At 37.0% G+C, this 20762-nt stretch overlaps 2 protein-coding genes across 6 annotated transcripts in view; both read left to right on the top strand.

Moving 5' to 3' along the window:
* Nucleotides 1-6904, top strand: part of DAAM1 (dishevelled associated activator of morphogenesis 1) — a 231632-nt gene extending 224728 nt beyond the window's left edge. For all 5 annotated transcript variants that reach the window (XM_069092062.1, XM_069092064.1, XM_069092063.1 and 2 more), the window contains 2 exons: nucleotides 2430-2600; nucleotides 4262-6904. In XM_069092062.1, coding sequence (XP_068948163.1) covers nucleotides 2430-2600; nucleotides 4262-4471 — 381 coding nt within the window. In that variant the 3' untranslated portion in view covers nucleotides 4472-6904. The remainder of the gene's footprint in view (nucleotides 1-2429; nucleotides 2601-4261) is intronic.
* Nucleotides 1-20762, top strand: part of JKAMP (JNK1/MAPK8 associated membrane protein) — a 449359-nt gene that overhangs the window by 297681 nt on the left and 130916 nt on the right. The gene's annotated exons all lie outside the window — the stretch shown is intronic.

Here is a 20762-nt window from a genome sequence, read left to right as displayed (position 1 = left end):
CAAAAATTAATTAAAAATCAAACATGTGGGGCGGCTAGTGGTACAGTGAATAGAGCACCAGCCCTGGAATCAGGAGGATCTGAGTTCAGATCCTACCTCAGACACTTAGCATAACACTAGCCGTGTGACCTTGGACAAGTCACTTAACCCCAGTTGCCCTGCCTTCCCCCCTCCAAAAAGCAAAAGAAAATCAAATGAATCCAAGGTGTTTCCAGCAGTGCTTGCCTGTGTTGTACCGTATCTATCTCATAGCTTTCTCTGCAGCCTTGGTTCTGAACCCAAAGTATGCATGCATTTTGCACTGCACATACCCTCAGGCCACACAATGTGATAAACCTGATGTTGAGAGAAGTTAAGACTTGACCAAGATCATGTGGATAGTAAAGGAGTTGCCAGTGGAAAAATTTTCAGAAGCCCTGAACTAGAAGATGGTTATCTATGACTGATATTCATGATAATTTAGCATAATTATATTTAGATAAAAAAGATAAAGCTAACATAGCAAAAAAAAAAAAAAAATTACTCATGTTCTGAGACAGTTCCCTGATTCTTAAATGAGTGGTGAAAGGTTTTCCTTATTTTCCACTGGTGAGACCCAACTTATACATAGAAAGTGAGGAATTTACTATTTTCATTGTTATCTATGTTTTGCCTGAGACTTTTTATAAGACCTTTTGTGTATCATGATTGCTCCTTTTTCCTAGCCTAGAGGTGTTTAACATCAAAGGATTTGGACCTGGAAAAAAGAAAATAAGACTCGGAAAGGGAAGAGATTTGCTATGGTTACACAAGTGGCAGCGGCAGTAGCATAGCAGGGCCTGGATTCTGGATCTTTCAAGATAAAAACCAGTTCTTTCCCACTACACTCCTATCACAAGGCTGCTGTCAACACCAGATGGCTCAATGCCATCTATTGACTTTTCAGACACATATTTGGAAATTAGCTGGAGTCAGCAGCCATACTGCCAGCTTTCATTTCCATTGCGTATCCCCCTACAAATGCTGTGTGTACCAGGGTCAATTTAGCATACCCAAATGGTTCTTGCTTCTTTGGAGTACAATGAAAAACAATTGGGCAGGAGGACAATAGAGGAGTTAATCTTTAAAGAAACAACACCAAATCCACAGCACCAAGTTTTGAATGGGTGTGTGAGTTTGGGCTTGGGCCCAAATTTCTACAATATTCTGCATCTAAAATATACATACTTTTGCCAGTCCTGGGATTAATAGATAAGAGGTTATTCAGTACTACTGTAAGTTACCAAATTCTAATATTTGAATGACTCGGCCATAGATTGCCTGTTTCTATCTTGATACATCCTATATTTAGGAAATGGAAAGCTGAGTGTCATGTGTAAACAAAATGATTTCTTTCTGTTTTTTTTCCTTTTCTTTTTTGGTGATGACTTTTGTATGTGTTATCGATTTCTTTTGTTTTTAAATCACATTCATTTCCAAATATAAAACAGATGACTTGCTTCCTTCCCAGTGAGCCATCCTTTGTAACATAGAACTTTTTAGAAAGAAAGAAGGAAAAAAATAGCTGACAAAATATACAATATTCCATACCCTTATCCCTCACTTCTACAGTGAAGGAAGATACATTATCTCAACTTTTTTTTTTCCCCAAGGCCAAGCGTCTATTTTCTAATTAAATGACCTCTCTCTAGCATTTAACACTGACCACTTTCTCCTCCTCCTTTTTGGTTTTCATGGCACTATGCATGCTCTCTTGATTTTTCTCCTGCCTGATTTACTGTTCTTTCTCAGTCTCTTATTGGATCTTCATCTGAGTCGTTCCTTCTACCTGTAGTAGTTAGTATCCCTGCTGCTTTTGCTATAGCCTGCTAGGTGACAGAGTAGTTAGAGTGCTGGGTCTGGAGTCTGGAAGACATGAGTACACATTTGGCCTCAGACACTTACTAGCTAGGTGACCCATGGCAAGTCACTTACCTTCTGTTTGCCTCAGTTTCCTCAAGGATCATAATAGCACCTATCTCACAGGGGTTTTTGTGAGGATCAAGTGGGATTTTTTTTTTTATTAAAAAGCCCTTAGTGCAGTGTAAAAGTGTTGGAAACCCTGAAATCAACAAATATTTATTAAATGTCTACTATCCTGCTAATGCGAGGGGTTTGGAGTTAACAATGATGTAAAACTCAACCCTGGTCCCTCTCCCCCAAGTACAAACCTAGAACAGGAGCCAAAATGTACAGAAACAAGAAAATGAGAGTCACCGACTGAAACATTCATGTTAGAGTTATGACCAACATGTCTCTCGGAAGTTTAAGGTTGTGCTCACTTTACTTCATCACATTATTCAGGTAGAAGAGCAAGTGAAGGCTCTCCTTAAGCTTATTCCTTCCAGTGATATTGCTATTGGTCTTGTGTGGACTACCTTCCCAAACACCTTAATCCTCCCTTCCCACAGTTTACAAAGGCAGTGAAGCACTTTGGGGAAGAAGCAGGCAAAATACAGCCCGATGAGTTCTTTGGTATTTTCGACCAGTTCCTTCAAGCTTTTTCCGAAGCCAAACAAGAGAATGAAAATATGAGGAAAAGAAAGGAGGAAGAAGAGCGTCGAGCTCGTATGGAAGCACAGGTAAGAGGACTTTTCTGTTCCATCTTCCTCTCCCCCGTCATCCACCAGACATTCTTATGGAATGACTAGAGAGACTTTACAGGAAAAGAAGGATGTAATCTTGAAAAAAGCTGAAGGGATATGTGGCAAGAACAATTTTGAAGATCTTTGCTTTGAGAAGACCTTTTCAGCAAGTAGCATCTGATGTCCATATAGCTCAGCCATTCACAATAGAATAAAAAGGCCTGTACTGTTTTTGGTCTGTTCAGTGGTTTAAAAAAAAATTACTCATGTTCTGAGACAGTTCCCTGATTCTTTTTTTTTTTTTTTGCCTTTTGGAGGGCAATTGGGGTTTAAGTAACTCGCCCAAGGTTACACGGCTAGTATTTTTGTGTGGGTGTTAAGTGTCTCAGGCTGGAACCGAACTCGGGTCCTCCCGACTCCAGGGCCAGCGCTTTACTCACTGCACCACCTAGCCGCCCCAGTTCCCTGATTCTTACATGAGTGGTGAAAGGTTTTCTTTATTTTCCGCTGGTGAGACCCAACTTATACATAGAAAGTGAGGAATTTACCATTTTCATTGTTGTCTATGTTTTGCCTGAGACTTTTCGTAAGACCTTCTGTGCATCGTGATTGCTCCTTTTTCCTAGCCTAGAGGGGTTTAGCAGCGATAGCTTTCTATAGCTGATGTATCTAGTGCATCAAAAGACTTTGTTTATTCTCATCTCCATTAAAAACAGAAAACAAATTTAAGTGAATTATTTTAAATTAATTTAATTCTACCCTGATAAAAATTAATTTAATAATACTCTTCAAAATACAATTCATAAAAATACCCTTCAAAATTCAAATATGATACCTATCCCTTATGTGACAGTGATGGAATATTATTGTGCTATAAGAAATTAGCAAGATGCTCTCAGAAAAACTTGGAAAGACTTACATGAGCTGATGCAAAGTGGCATATGCTCCGTACAAAGTAGCAGCAATATTGTACGATGATCAGCTGTGAATGTCTTAGCTATTCTCAGGAATACAATGATCCAAGACAATTCTGAAGGGCTTATGATGAAAAATGCTATCCATCCCCAGAGAAAGAACTGATGGTATCAGAATACAGTTTGAAGCATATTTTTTTAAACTTTTTTCATTTTTCTTGGGTTATGTCTGTGTTTTCATTCACAACATGACGAATATGGAAATATGTTTTGCATAACTACATATGTATAACCTATATCAAATCACTTGCCTTCTGAATGGGGGGGAGGGGTGAGGGGTGGGTGAAGAGGGAAGAAGGGAGAGAATTTAGAACTCACCGTTTTAAAAATGAATGTTAAAAATTGTTTTATATGTAATTGGGGAAAAATAAAATACTAAACAAAAATAACAATATATACCTTTAAAAAAATTTTTAAGGGGCAACTAAGGTGATACAGTATATACAGTGCTGGACTTAGTGTCAGGAAGACCTGAGTTCAAATTCAGCCTCAGATACTTATTAGTATTAGTGATCAAATCACATAACCTTTGGTGGCCTCAGTCAGTTTCCTCAGCTGCAAAATGGGGATAATAATAGAACCTACCTCCTAGGTTGTTGTGAGAATTAAACAATATGATATTTGTATAGTTTTTAGAGCAGTGCCTAGTCATTTAATACTTATTTCCTTCCTTTGTTTTAACAGCTCAAAGAACAGCGTGAGAAAGAACGCAAGGCAAGAAAGACAAAAGAGAACTGTGAAGAAGGAGGAGAGTTTGACGACCTTGTTTCAGCTCTACGCTCAGGCGAAGTTTTTGACAAAGACCTTTCTAAATTGAAACGGAATCGAAAGCGCATTACCAACCAGGTGACAGACAGCAGTCGGGAGAGACCAGTCACAAAACTCAATTTCTAAGTTTTCCTTTTACGTTTTTCAGAAAGCAGTCTTTTGAAGTGGCTAGAACTTTTCATTACACTGCCTTGTAATCCAAACGGTGGCTGTCCTATTTTTCCCATCTGTGAATGAAAGTATGTATGTATGTATGTATAAAATGTACAAAGAGGTCTTCATTGTGGGAGTGACTGGAGACAAGTATGTATGTGTTCTGTAAGTACACGTGTGTACATTCACATTGAGTGTGGCTTTATTTTTCTTAATGCTGGTGACTGTTCAGAAGCACAAAATTGTCTACTGAGAAAAAAATGACAGAGACATTCTTTATAGTTTAAAAAAGAAAGAAAAAAGTATGAAGAATCATTTTATAGTTTCCACACGATATACTTTGAAATTCTTCACATTAATATAACTAGTGCTGAAGAATCTAGGTTTAAAATGGTTTTTGACATTTGACAATTTGATGTTGGTGCATCCTCCAAAGTGACTGCGAGGATCAGTCTTGTGTATCCAAAGTCAGTGTGAGGATACAGTCTGTTTGTTAGGAAGAACTAGGGGATAATGTTTGTTAGGAATGCCTTGCACACAAACTGAATCATGTTTAGATCATCAAGTGGAAAACTTTTTTTTTTTTTAATATTCAAAACTTGAACATCATCTGTGCCCCTGCGCTGGTTCCTTTTAGTTCTCTGATGTGATCATTCCTTTAAATTGCTTTTGAAAACAATTCACTTTCTCTAACTGCAACCTATGCTCTTGTTGAAGAATGAGGTCACTAGAATGTGCTTATGCCTACAACAGCACAAAAATGCATTCAAACTTTTCCCCCCCCCAAACAAAAATTTTCTATACAAGATGGGAAAAGAGGAATTCTCTGAAGGGACAGAGGAATTCTCTGTTGTATATTCCATGTTGTCTTTAGTGGGACGAACTGCATCCTCTGTAAATGTAGGTCAGAACCAAAGGCCATGTTTAACCAATGCACAAAATGTCAACACCGCTAACTGAGATGCCGAGACCTATTTGTCTCTGTGTACATTTGAAGTGGTTTGCTGTTTATATGTTGTCATTTTTAATTTTTTGTAAGTAAAGCTACCTGTAAAATTTCAGTCCAAAAAAAAAAAAGTAAACCTCTCAGGGAGAAATTAATAAAAAACAAAGAAAATTGGAAAATAAAAAAAATGGATGCTCACCACTAATGTAGCAATCCTTAAGTTATACATTCTGTGAGGAGGACTGTTACTACTTTTGCTTTATTTATTTGTCTGGGGGGCAGCGGTTACATTTTTTGTTTTTCCATCAGTACTACTACGGTTGGTTTTCCTGTGGAGAGAGTAGTTTGTCCTGTTGCACTAAATTTTCTTGGTCCCTAAAATATAAAGGAGACTCATAGTGGGGACAGGATGCCATTTTCTCACATGTACTGTATAACAAACATGCTGTTTAAAAATAATTTGCATAAACTATGATTCTTAGCATAGACAGTGAGGTATCTGTGCTATGTGAAAGCTGTGAAATTTTGTTCTGAGAGAATCAAGAGCTGTGGTTTATACATGATTTCCTTATTGCAACTTAGCAATTTTCTACGCACTGTAAGTAAAACTCCAACTAGGGGATAAAACAGTAATAAATACATACAAAGATTGAGCATGCCCACACACTTAAATTTCCACGTTTGCAAACATGCTGATTTAAAGGTGCAGCTCAAAGACTTTGCTTAAAAATTGGGGAGTTGCGAGGGGTTGGGGTGGGGAGGGCATGAATATTGAGATGATTTTGTTTTTTTCTTTAACTAAAGTGCCTCTATTTATATTTTTATTTATGACAGAAGCAATTTGGTCTGACTGGATCGAGGAAACTGGCATTTTCAAATGACCTGTGTATGAATTAATGGCTTAAAGAATAAAGTGTAGATAGGATCAGATTGGGGGACTTGTACACTCTCAAAAGCAGCAGGTTTGCCAGTACATTGTTCCTCTTGCTACTCAGATCATTCTCACTGTAGAGTGACCATCTTGTTGGACTGAATTTACCATCTCTTATGGTTTCTTCCACAGAAGTCTGTGTGCAGGTAATTTCTTGTGCCATGGTAGAAAGGTTCCTTTTAGATTGGTGCTGGTGTAAGTAGCCACTTTTCTCTCAAGTATGTACTTTAAAGTTTTTTTTATTAATGCCAAAAAAAAGGAAGAGCATAATTTGTAAACTTAAGTATATGTCATGGTGTGTGTATTAAAGATTTTTTAATTAATGCCAAAAAGGAAGAGTGTAATAATTTGTAAACTGAAATATATGTCATTAGCTTTCTGAGCTTAGTAGTTGGAACAATTTTAGTTATTAGGTGCAAGACTCTTCTTAGTGTAGCAAGCAAAAATAAATGATGAATATGTTATGAGATTGTACATTTTTTTAAATTACAAAATGCAATAAAGAAATGACTCCCATTGGTTATACATATATGCTTTTCATGAGTTATTTTTTTTTTAAGTATTGACCTGCTATCACTGTGAACCTTTGATTTTAATGCTTGCAAACTCGTTACTAACCCAACTTTGCAGGTAAATATTTTCATTTTATTTCATACAAACAGAACCCACAGGTTCACAGAATTTAATTGTGCCAGCATTCAGTAATATTTTATGTATTTCAACATGTTAGTATATTATGACCTTTGTAGATGACTCACCACCAACTTTTTCTTATATAGTGTTCTTCCAGAGTAGATGATTTGCTTGAGACTTAGAAAAGAATCTTTTGCCCTAATCAGAAAATTTAAAATACGCTTTTAATTTTGGGGAGGAGGGATCCTAATTTTAAAATTAATCGTATAAGCAAGGCATTAGAGCATGTAGAATTTCACCAGGATAGAATTGGTAAAACTAGGTACAAATATGATCAACTTAACTTGAAAATGCTGGGGTTGCCAATCTTGGTTTCATTCTCTGCTAGCCTCCCCAGCTCATAGTCAAGCCAAAAACAATTATCCTAATACTAGTTGAAGCATAGATCTTGCCCAGGTTACAGAAGTGAGGGAAAGGGGAAGAGTGATAGCAGAAGGCAGATATCCAGGAAGCAGAACAATTAAAATATTTGTTTACCAGATTCCTCCATGCAGGGCTTTTCCTATCATGATCCATTGTGTGTGCTCCTCTTCAGAAACTAAACTTAATAAAATGATACGTTAAGGGGGCACTTTTTTGCTCGGAAAGGGTTCAGAGCAGAGTGTCTTTTTAACTTTAAGCTGCCGGTGAATTTGCTCACCAGTCTTCAAGGAGTTATATATTGCAATATGTATTACAATTGGTAAGGCAGGGGCGGCTAGGTGGCACAGTGAATAGAGCACCGACCCTGAAGTCAGGAGGACCGGAGTTCAAATTTGGCCTCAGACACTTAACAATTAATAGCCGTGTGACCTTGGGCAAGTCACTTAAACCCAATTGCCCTGCCTTCCCCCCTCCAAAAAGCAAAAAAAAAAAAAAAATTGGTAAGGTTTTTCATTGTCACAAGGTTAAATTGCACAGCCCTATATCTTGTGAGCATGTATTGCTTCTCTTCCCCCTTAAACACATACTACCGAGCAGCACCATTTCCACTTTCAAAGCCTGTACAAAGGAAGAAGGAAGTATTCTGACAGGAATGAGAAAACGAATTAAAAGCCCTGCAAGTAAAATAACCTTTTCTAGTCTTTTTTGTTCCTGGATTTTTCTTAGTAAATAATGGTAACAACTATTCATATATCATTCCAATGTTTACAAAGCAAATATTTCTCAGCATCATACAAATTATGTGTCTCGTGGTGGTAGTCATCAGAGGTCCCAAGAAACCTAATTCTAGGTTTTAGAGCAATTTTTGAAATCTTTTCTGCATTTTCATACTATCTATTTCTGGGTTCGTGCCTATTTAAACAAAGCCCAATAAAGGAGGAGAAATGTCATGTCAATGAACTGATGTTCAGGACTGAAGGTAAAGCACGGGTCTGCTTTGCTTTCTTCAATGTTTACCAAAGCTTTATTCTTTGCCAAGGATATCAAATTGAGGCATACTCCTACTTTGATCCCTCAGACTTTTGGAACGGTCTTGATGATTACGTTCTATTAAAATGAGGAAATAAAGTAGCTGTGAACAAACTTGTTTTTTCTTCTCATCACATGAAGCTGCATGAGACCCAAAAAAGTATTACTCGATACAGATGGTGCTTGAAGAGATGGAACCATGTTTCTGTAATGTTGGACAGAATTTTTAGCTTACTGCCACAAATTCCAACATAGAAAGCCCTTTGGTGTTTATGAATACTGACCGCTTGTGTATAAAATCATGTCTCTAAATTTCCATGGCAAGTTAATAGGGATCCATGAAACAATAAAACTTAGACAAAGGAAAGGCCTTTAGTGTGCTGGATAAAGAACTTCTAAAGGATTTGGAGGAGAACGTGGACAAGAATTATACCCAGTAAAGGGAATTCCACCATGCACAAGACTGCAGATCCATCAAAATACAAGCACAATCTTTTCTGAACAATCTAATACTCTTTTTTTTTTAACCTTTGCAATCCTCCAAAGAAGCTGTTTCTTCTTAACAAGACATTGGAGAGAGACATTTGAATCAGTCAACTATTTTGAGAATGCTTTTTTAAAACCCCTCCAGGGAAACTAGTGCACTGTATTTGGTTTCCTGGTTTTATTTAGTCCTATTTCTTCCTTTTTAGAAATAACTTGGGCACATTGATGAACTGTTTGTGAAGCTGTGAATTGGTGCAGCATTTCATTGGGGCAGCTAGGTGTTGCAGTGGATAGAGCATTGGCCCTGATGTCAAGACCTGTGTTCAAATATGACCTTAGACATTTACTAGTTATGTGACCTTAGACAAGTCCCTTAACCCTGTTTGCCTAAGTTTCTTATCTGTAAAATGAACTGGAGAAGAAAATGGTAAACCATTCCAGTATCTTTGCCAAGAAAACCCCATATGGGGTCATGGAGAGTCAAACGTAACTGAAATGACTCAACAATGATAACCATTCTGAAAAGCAGTTTGGAACTATGCCCTAAAAGTGACTAAACTGTGCATACCCTTTGACCTAGCGATACCACTGCAAAGCCTTTGCACAAAGGAATTCAAAGAAAGAGGAAAAGACCTACATACATAAATATTTATAGCAGATCTTTTTATAGTAAAAAAAAAAGTAGGAACTATGAGGGGTATGCCTATCGGTTAGAGAATGACTGAACAAATTATGGTATATTAATGTAATAAAATACTCTAGTGCTATAAGAAATGATGAGAGTTTCAGAGAGAACTGGGAAGACTTGTATGGACTGATAAAAAGAAGTGAGCGGAATTAGAAGAATAATTTATACTATATAAGCATTGTAAAAGATGAGAAAAAAAATTTTAAGACTTGCAAAGTCTGATCAGCTAAATGACCAATCATGATTCCAGAGAACCAATGATAAAGATTGCTACCACCTCCTGACAGGAAGTGAATTCTGGACCAATTGACAGAATGAGTTTGGACATAGCCCGTATCAGAATTTATTTTTCTTGACTGGAGAAATATTTGTTACAAAGACTTTGCTTTTTTTTTTCTTCCTGCTCCCCTCACCACCACCCCATCTCCTCTAGTGAAAAGGGAAGATAGGAGGAAGAAAAAAATAAATGCTTGATAATTGAAAAAAAAAACTGACATAAAACTTAAGATTTTAAAAATACTTTGACAAGAAAAAGAAACGCATTTAGGGGAAGTGTAGGAGCATAAGCAGATTTCTTGACACATGTATCAAGTGTTTGGATCATAAAGCAATACTAACATGAGTTGTACTAAGAATCAAGGGATGTTAAAGCTGCCCTTCTGGAAATAGTGCAAAAGGACTAGAGTGAGGGAGAGGGTAATGAGGTGGAGTTAGTTTATTTTTAAGGATAGTTCTCTCCAGTTTTAAAATTTAATGTTGGTTAGCTATAGTTACCTTAAAGAATAGTCTTGCCTTTTTTTTTTTGGTCTTTATTAATTTGTTTAATTTTAGTAACAAGATTGATCACCACAATTCCTTGAGTTTCAGATTTTCTCTCCCTTCCCCCCATCCCACCCCATGACGGCATACAATCAAGTATAGTATCTGCAAAAGTTTCACATTAGGCATTAGGTTATAAAGAAGAATTGTAACAGATGGAATGAAGAATGGGAAAGAGAAAACAAAACCAAACAAAACGAAAAAGGACAGGTAGTTTGCTTCAATCTGGGTTCAATCTCAGTTCTTTCTCTGGATGTAAACATCTCTCTCCATCAGTCTTTTGGGTTTGACTTATGACTCTGGATTGCTGAGAAGAGTCTAGTTTATCAAAGTTGGTCATCACACATATGTTGTGTCTGTAATTGTGTAAAAATTCCTCCTGGCTCTACTCTTCTCACTCGGCATCAGTTTGTATAAGCCTCTCCAGGTAAATATGAAGTCCATCTGCTCCTTGTTTCTTATTGCACAATAGTATTCTATAACATGCATATACCACAACTTGTTCAGCCATTTCCCAATTCATGGGCACCCCCTTAATTTCCAATTCTTTGCCACCACAAAAAGAACTGCTATAAATATTTTTGTACATATGGGTCTTTTTCCCACTTCCATGATCTTTGGGATACAACCCTAGAAGTGGTATTGCTGGATCAAAGGGTATGAAATTATTTATAGCCCTTTGGACATAATTCCAGATTGCTTTCCAGAATGATTGGATCAGATCACAACTCCACCAGCAATGCATTAGTGTTCCAATTTGTCCATGTCCTCTCCAGCATTTGTCATTTTTCTGTTGTGTCATCTTAGCCAATCTGACTGGTGAGATGTGGCACCTCAGAGTTGTTTTGATTTGCATTTCTCTAATCAATAGTGACATAGATCATTTTTTCATATGCTTTTAAATATCTTTAATTTCTTCCTCTGTAAACTGCCTGTTCATATCCTTTGACCATTTACCAATTGGGGAATGACTTGTATTCTTATAGATTTGACTCAATTCTCTGTATATTTTAGAAATGAGTCCTTTATCAGTGACATAGGTTATAAAAATTCTTTCCCAATTTTCCACTTCCCTCTTAATCCTGGTTACATTGGCTTTCTTTGTACAGAAGCTTTTCAATTTAATGTAATCAAAATTTTCCATATTGCATTTTATAATACCCTCTAATTCTTGTTTGGTCATAAAGTCTTCCCCTCTCCACAAATCTGACAGGTAAACAATTCCTTGCTTTCCCAGATTGCTTAGAGTATCAACTTTTATACCTAGATCATGCACCAATTTAGACTTGATTTTGGTATATGGTGTTAGATAATGGTCTATGCCAAGTTTCTGCCATACTGTATTCCAGTTTTCCCAGCAGTTTTTGTCAAATAGTGAGTTCTTATCCCCAAAATTGGGGTCTTGGGGTTTATCAAACAGTAGATTACTATAGTCATTGACTGTTGAGTCTCGTGTGAGTAGATTTGTAATAGTCATTGACTGCTGAGTCTCGTGTGCCCACTCTATTCCATTGATCCACTACTCTGTTCCTCAGCCAGTACCAAGTATTTTTGAGGACTGCTGCTTTATAGTACTGATTAAAATCTGGTATAGCTAGTCCACTATCCCTAGCATTTCTTTTTATTAATTCCCTTGATATTCTGGACTTTTTGTTCTTCCAAATGAATTTTGTTACTATTTTTTCTAGCTCTATAAGCTAGTTTTCTGGTAAACTGATTGGTAAGGCAATAAATATATAATTTTATTTAGTTAAAATTGTCATTTTTATTATATTAGGTGGCCCAGCCACAAGCAGTTGATGTCTTTCCAATTAGTTAGATCTGACTTTATTTGTGTGAAAAGTGTTTTGTAGTTGTGTTCATATGGGTCTTGGGTTTGTTTTGGCAGGTAGATGTCCAAGTGTTTTATGATATCTACAGTAACTTTAAATGGGTGTTCCCTTTCTATCTCTTGCTGTTGAATTTCATTAGAAGTATACAGGAATGCCGAGAATTTATGTGGGTTTATTTCATATCCTGCAACTTTGCCAAATTTATTTATTTTCTCAAGTAGTTTTTTACTTGATTCTCTAGGGTTCTCTAAGTATATCATCATATCATTTGCAAAGAGTGATAGCTTGGTCTCTTCTTTGCCTAATTTGATTCCTTTGATTTCTTTTTTTTTTCTCTAATTGCTGCTGCTAACATTTCTAGTACCAGATTGAATAAGAGGCATGATAGTGGACATCCTTGTTTCACCCCTGATCTTATTGGAAATGCTTCTAGCTTCTCCCCATTACATATAATACTTGCTGATAGCTTTAAATAGATGGTATCTATTATTGTAAGGAAGGCTCCATTTATTCCTATTCTTTAATAGGGATGGATGTTGTATTTTGTCAAAAGCCTTTTCTGCATCTATTGAGATAATCACATGGTTTTTGCTAGTTTTATTGTTGATATGATCAATTATACTGATGGTTTTCCTAATATTAAACCATCCTTGCATTCCTGGAATAAATCCTACCTGATCAAAGTGTATTTTTCTTGAGATAAGTTGCTGTAGTCTTTTTGCTAATATTTTATTTAAATTTTTTGCATCTGTATTCATGAGGGAAATTGGTCTGTAATTTTCTTTCTCTGTTTTATCTCTTCCTGGTTTAGGTATCAGTACCATATTTGTGTCATAAAAAGAATTTGGTAGGACTCCACTAATTTTCCCAAATAATTGTAGAGTATTGGAATCAATTGTTCTTTAAATGTTTGATAGAATTCACTAGTAAATCTGTCTTGCCCTGGAGATTTTTTCCTAGGGAGTTCACTGATGACTTGTTCAATTTCTTTTTTCTGAGATAGGGTTATTTAAGTAATGTACTTCCTCTTCACTTAATTTAGGCAACCTAAATTTTTGTAAATATTCATCCATTTCACTAAGATTGTCAAATTTATGTGCATGCAATTGGGAAAAATAATTCCTAATTATTGTTTTGATTTCCTCTTCATTGGTGGTAGGTTCACCCTCTTCATTTTTGATCCTCATAAATTGGTTTTCTTTCTTTTTTTTTTTAATCATATTGACTAAGGGTCTATCAATTTTATTGTGTTTTTTTTTCATAAAACCAGCTCTTAGTTTTATTTATTAATTCAATAGTTTTCTTAATTTCAATTTTATTAATCTCTCCTTTGGTTTTCAGTATTTCTAATTTAATATTTAATTGGGGATTTTCAATTTGTTTTTTTTCTAGCTTTTTTAATTGCATGCCCAATTCATTTACCTCTCTTTAATTTATTCATGTATGCTCTCAGGGATATAAAACTTCCCCTAAGAACTGCCTTTGCTGCATCCCACAAATTTTGGTATGATGTCTCATTATTGTCATTCTCTTAAATGAAGTTACTGATTGTTTCTATGATTTCTTGTTTCACACACTCATTCTTTAGGATTAAATTGTTTAATTTCCAATAGTTTTTAGTCTGTCTTTCCATGGCCCTTTATTGCATATGATTTTTATTGCATCATGATCTGAGAATAATGCATTTATTATTTCTGCCTTTCTGCACTGAATTGTGAGGTTTTTATGCCCTAGTAAATGGTCAGTTTTGTGTATGTGCCATGTACCACTGAGATGAAGGTAAATTCCTTTTTATCCCCATTCAGTTTTCTCCAGAGATCTGTCATACCTACCCTCTCTAAAATTCTATTCACCTTCTTAACTTCTTTCTTGTTTATTTTGAGGTTGGATTTATCAAGCTCAAAGAGGGGGAGATTAAGGTCTCCCACTAGTATAGTTTTGCTATCTGTTTCTCCCTCTAATTCCCTTACCTTCTCCTCTAGGAATTTGGATGCTATACCACTTAGTGCATATATGTTAAGTAATGATATTGCTTCATTCTCGATGGTGCCTTTTAGCAGGATATAGTTTCCTTCCTTATCTCTTTTAATTAGGTGAAATTTGCTTTTGCTTTATCTGAGATAAGGATTGCTACCCCCGCTTTTTTTTACTTTAGCTGAGGCATGATATATTTTACTCCAGCCTTTTACCTTTACCCTGTGTGTATCCCTCTGTTTCAGATGTGTTTCTTGTAAACAGTATATTGTAGGATTATGATTTTTAATCCATTCTGCTACCTGCCTCTGTTTTATGGGAGAGTTCATTCCATTCACATTCACAGTTATGATTATTATCTGTTTCTTTCCCTCTATCCTTTTCCCTCCCCTGTTAATGCTTACATTTTTTCTCCCCTTCTCCCTTCACCTCCTTAATAGCTTTCCTTTTGACCACTGCCTCCCTCAGTATTCCCTTATCAGCCCCCTTCTTTTTCCTCCCCTGCCCCCTTCTTCTCTCCCTACTAACCACTCCCCCCGCCTTGCGTAGCCCTTTCCCCCTTCTACTGCCTGTAGGATATTTTTATACTTAATGAAATATGTTATTTCTTCTTTGCACCAAGAGTGACAGGAACAAATCTCATGTGAAGCTCCTCTCCCTCCCCTCTTTCCCTCTAAAATGATACTTTTTCATTTCTTTTCCATAGAGTTCTATGCTTAACTGGTTGTTATTCCCTCCTTGCACCAGACCCAATGAGGGAAAAGTTCATATAATTCTCATCTCCCTCCCTTCTTTTCCTCTACTATATTGTTTTTATGCCACTTTGTATGACATAATTTACCCTTTCCACTTCATTCCTCTTCTTCCATTGAAGTCCCTTTGTAGCCCTTAATAAGATTTTTTTTAATCGTCATTTTGTGTATTTTATACTCATACCCTCTACTTGTCTATAAACAGTTTGCTCATTAAATAGCAGTGTGTGTGTGTGTGTGTCTTTTCCTTGTTTACCTTTCTAAGTCACTCTTGCATCTCGTAATTGGAGGTTTAATTTTCCATTGAGCTCTGGCTTTTTCATCAGGAAGGTCTGGAAATCTGTTATATCGTTGAATGACCATCTCTTTGCCTGGAAAAATATGTTCAGTCTCGCTATGTAGGTGATCCTTGGTTGTAACCCAAGCTCTTTTGCCTTGCGGAAAATTGTATTCCGCTGTCTCCAATCTTTCAGTGTAGGGGCTGCCAAATCCTGTGCGATCCTCACTGTGATTCCTCGATATTTGAAGTGTTTCTTTCTGGCCACTTGATGTATTGTTTCTTTTACCTGGTAGTTCTTGAGTTTGGCCTCAACATTTCAAGGACTTTTCAGTTTGGGATCTCTTTAAGCAGGTGTCCGGTGGATTCTCTTGATTTCTATTTTACCCTCAGGTTCTAGGATTTCAGGGCAGTTTTACTTAATGAGCTCTTGAAGAATGTTGTCTAGGCTCATTTTTACATCATGATTTTCTGGTAGGCCTATGATTCTCAGATTTTTCTCTTGGATCTGTTTTCCAAGTCAGTTATTTTTCCATTGAGGTATTTTATTTTCTTTTTCTAATTTCTTCATTCTTGTTTTGTTTGACTAATTCTTGGCTCCTCATAGAGTTATTTGTTTCAATTTGGTTGATTCTAGTTTTTAGCAAATCATTTTCCTTGGTTAATTTTTGGAGCTCCTTTTCCATATCATACACTTTTCTTTTTAGAGAGATGTTTTCTTCATTATAATGTTTTTCTAATTCTAAAATTTTGGTTTTGAGAGAATTATTCATTTTGTCTTCTATGTCTCTCATTTGGTTTTCAAAGTTCCTTTTGAGCTCATCTAGGAGAGCTTTCTCTGCTTGAGATCCATTCCCTGTTGATGTTTCAGCTGTGGGTGTGGAGTCTACATTGTCTCCCTCTGAGTTTGGTTCCTCCCTCTGAGGATAGTAGGATTCTAGAGTCTTTATGGTCTGTTTTCTACCCATTTTGAGGCAGGGCCCCAGCCATGCCCTTCCTCTAGGGTTCCCAAGTCTTTACTGTGGAGGGTTTTGCCCTGGGGTAATAGTTACTATGTTTTTTTTTTGGGGGGGGGGGGGGTTGGACCAGGTGGGATTCACTCTGCCATCCTGATCCTTGGAGGTCCTGATAGGGGATTTTTTTTTTTCTGGGATATGGAGTGGTAGTCCCAGGAGTATTTGCTGTCCCGGACAAGGGCCCTCCATTTGGTTCTTACCTTGTTCTTTCCAGTCCCAGCCCTTTGGTGATAGGCCTGGTAGTAGCCCTTGTGGTTGGTGGGATGACTTGCCCCCTTGTTGGTCAGGTTTCCTCCTGGCCTACCCTGTGCTGTCGTCTCCCGGCCTGCCCCTCTTCCCTTTTTTTTTTTTTTAACAAACATTTCAATCTCAGGAAATGTGAGGAGCAGACAAAAAAAATTCTTAGAGCACAGATTCAAAGAAGACTCACTCAATAGCAGGAAGGGGGCTATACCTAAGAAAACTCCAAGAATACCAGCCCAAAAGTGATTTAGGAAACTGAGCCATTTCATATGCAAGCATGGTGAGACTTCACTGAGGCAACAGGGATGTCTGGTCCCCAAAGCTTGATTTGGTCAAATGTGTTTCAATGATGACATAAGTTGAACAACGAGATTGGGATATCTTGAACCTTTGTGTATCCAAAGACCCTTTGAGAAGGGGTGAAGGAGGAGAGGTGCTGTCAGTATCATGAGGATGAGAGAGGGGAAGAATGGGCCTCAGTGTACACAAAGTCATATTTCTAGAAAAAGTAGATATTGAGCTATGAGGACTAATAAAGTATTTAAATAAATCAAGATTCCCAGCCCCCACCCCTGACATTATTCCTAACCATAATTAGGATTCAAGGAACAATGGGAACATGATTAACTGGCTCTTATTGGACTGAAACCTAAAATTGGAATGATTAAATTGTAATTAATTGATGTCAATTGCTGTTCAGTCCTCATAGCTTTGATAAGGGGCAAAACCATGTAACTAAGGATGCTCCTCAAGGCTCTGCTCCAGGCCTTCTCTTTTCTTCCCTTGTCTGTTCCTTGGCACCCTCATCACTCCCATGGATTTAACTATCATTTCTGTTTAGATGATGTCCCAGATCTATATATCCAGCCTTAGTGTTTCATTTGAATTCTGGTCTTGTGTCATCAGCTGTATTGGAATTTCAAATTGAATGACCCATAATTCTCTTGAAGTTCAGTGTATTCAACACAGCTCATTATCTTTTCTCCAAAACCCATTCTTCTTCTTAATTTCCTTTGAGGACATGATCATTCTTCATGTCACTTTAAGGTCTTCCTTAGTTCCTCACACTCCCTTACTCCATTAAAATTATTGTCATTTCTACTTCAACAACATCTCATTGTCTATTTTCTTCTCTCAATTCATATAGCCAGCAGCCTGGGGTAGGCCCGCAGACCCTCTTTTCTAGACTACTGCAATAGTCTCCTGTTTAGTCTCCTTTCCTTCAGACTACTCCCTCTCTACTTCACCCTCCACATAGCTGACAAAGTGATTTTGTAAAGCATTTTGTAAATCATGTCATAACCTTGAATGGCTTCCTGTTGCTTCTAGGATCAAGTATAAACTTCTCTGTTTGATATTTTAATTCCCTTCACATCCTGATTTCAACCTACATTTTCAGCCTTATTAGACAGTCTCCTTGACACACTATAATGTCTAACCAAACTGACCCTTTTGCTGTTCCTCACATATAACACTTCTTCTCCCACCTCCGCACCTTTGTACAGGCTTTGCTTTATACCTAAAATGCAGTTCCTCTTTACCTCTACTTAAAAGCCCGTTCCCATAAAAATAACTTAAACCCCTCCTACATGAATTCTCTTCTGATTCTTCTCTTGTCTCCCCTGAAAAGTTATCTTGTGGGTTTATTCTGTATATAAAGATATATACTTATGTAGGTAAGTCTTCCTCAAAGAATGTAAGCTTCCTAAAGATAGGGACTTTTATTTTTGTCCTTGTATCCAAAATACCTGGTGCACAGAAGTTACTTAATAAAAGCTTGTTGGTGTTTTAAATTTAAGATCTATTGATCAGGGCACCTAAAATTCTTTTCTCTTAGGACTGTTTATAGAATCCCATTTCTCATACCTGGTATAGTCACTACTATTTATTATTTGCCTGTGGAAAAGCAACAATTTTAGAATCTGTCAGTAATTTTTTTTTTTTTAATCTTGAGTCCTTTTAAAAATAGAGAATCCTACTGAGATGGATCAAATTATCTGGTGTGAATTATTTTTATTCCTTCTGAATTTTGTCTTTGGGGAATAATTTTATTCTGCAGTGGTCTTATAGAATATAGAGCCAGTGGTTTCAGACTTTTTAAAAATGTAATCCAGGGGTGGCTAGGTGGTGCAATAAATAGAGCACCAGCCCTGGAGTCAGAAGGACCTGAGTTTAAATCCGGCCTCTGACACAACACAAAAACTAGCCATGTGACCTTGGGCAAGTGACTTAACCCCAATTGCCCTCCAAAAAGCAAAAAAAAAAAAAATGTAATCCAATGTTTCAACTACAGAGAGACCTATCAGAATTGCTTTTACCCTATCTTAAGGAGAAAACACCTTTTCCCTGGTGTGTTGCAAAATTGTATTGCCGTGGTATCCAAATCACATATGCATGGAAATAAGGAAAGTGCAAGGTTGTTTTCAAGTGAGACCTTTACCTTTGTTAAATGTAAGATTTATTTTTGTTAATGAAAAGACGACTTTCATTTAAACAGCAACGTAAAGGTCATAAAGAAGCTCAAATCTCCCACATATATTCCAGCAAAGTTCTTAAAAATGCATCAGGTCAAATAACATTCAAGGAATTCAAAGAAAAAAAAAGCAGGAAGCTCTTTTGCCAGTCTGCTGTTGCACAAAAAGCCAAAAGCCTATGGACTCTGAGGAATCCTGCTAGCAAAGCCAGTACCAGATCAGATAAATGGACTTGAAATGAGTGTCTTGATCGGGAATATTGCAGAAGTACCTGACCCTTGCAGCGCTACTGGGGTGGGAAGGGCAGGGAAAGATCAGAAATCTCTCCCAGGGATGCTGGGATAGAAGGAGGAGGGTAGAGGAAGTGTTTTGAAGGCAACCAGTGCTCTGAGCACAACTAAGCCAGAGAAGGTAGAAGCTAATGCCAGGAGCGCCAGAAACTGGGGATAAGACCAAACATGGCCTTACTGTCCTGTTTGAGAGTGCAGGAGGAGGCAGAGACTGGTCCTGACACAAAGTCACAGCCAGAAAACTAAGGCTGGAAATACTAGTAAACAGAAGATGCTAAACAAAATACTTTTACCATGTACTGAAATGCCTAAGAGGTAAAGTCAGAAGAAGAAAATAATTACAATGACCATATGTAGAGTCTTGGAGGAAAAAAAAAATAGAATAAGTAAGGGCTCTGGAGGAAAAAAAATAGTTGAAAAGAGAATAAATAGCTTTGAAGAAATGGTGGGAAACCTTACCCAAGTTATCTTCTCTTTGAAAAGTATAATGAAGGGCTGGCTAGGTGGCACAGTGAATAGGGCACCAGCCCTGGAGTCAGGAGGACCTGGGTTCGGATGTGACTTCAGACACAATACAAAAAATAGCTGTGTGACCTTGGGCAAGTCACTTAACCCCAACTGCCCTCCAAAAAAAACCAAAAAAAAGTATGATGAAGCAAACAAGTGACTCCAGGAGATAACAAAATCAAAAGACTGGGGAAAATAGAAGAAAATGTAAGATATCTAACTACCAAAAACCTGAAAAATGGGTCAAGGACAGATCATTTAAGAATCACTGGATCACCTAAAAACAATGACCGAATGATGACATGTATTTCAATAAATCAGCATTGAAAGCTGCCCAGATCTCTTAGAAACTGAAGGCAAAATAAAAACAGACTCCACCATTCACTTTCTAAAAGAAACCCCAAATAGAATAGAGCATAGAATATCATAGCCAAATCCAGAGCTACCAATTCAAAGAGAAAACACAGTACTAAATGCTGCCTGCTATATTTGTTATATACATATAAATGCTAGCTATTATATTTATCCTGTATAAATATTATATATATATAATAATATATAATATACACACATATAATATACATATAAATATAATAAAATTCATGCTCTTCTTCACCTGTGGAACCCTGAAGTGCATACAATATTTCAAATATGACCTGACTAGGGAAAATTAGGGACCCCGCCTTTTTTTCTTTCCTGGAAGCTAGGCCTCTCAGTACAGCCTAAAGGGGCATTTAGTTTATTATTAATATTGTTGTTTGTCACATCACCCTGCTGATTCATTCATTGAGCTTCCAATCAACTAAAACCCTCATATCTTTTCCTGATATTTCCTGATAAATTGTTCTGTAATCATGCCTGCCTTGTCTGGATTTGTGAAGTTGGTTTTCTGGATCCTTTCTCTTTATCCCTATTCAAATTTTCTCTTTTCAGATTCAGCCCCA

The sequence above is a fragment of the Petaurus breviceps genome, unplaced genomic scaffold (assembly GCF_028583685.1).
Source record: "Petaurus breviceps papuanus isolate PSGF00001 unplaced genomic scaffold, PetGlider_PUasm1.0 189, whole genome shotgun sequence".
NCBI lineage: Eukaryota > Metazoa > Chordata > Mammalia > Diprotodontia > Petauridae > Petaurus > Petaurus breviceps.
Note: the sequence above shows the minus strand (reverse complement) of the source record. Positions and strands in the feature narration are given on the sequence as shown.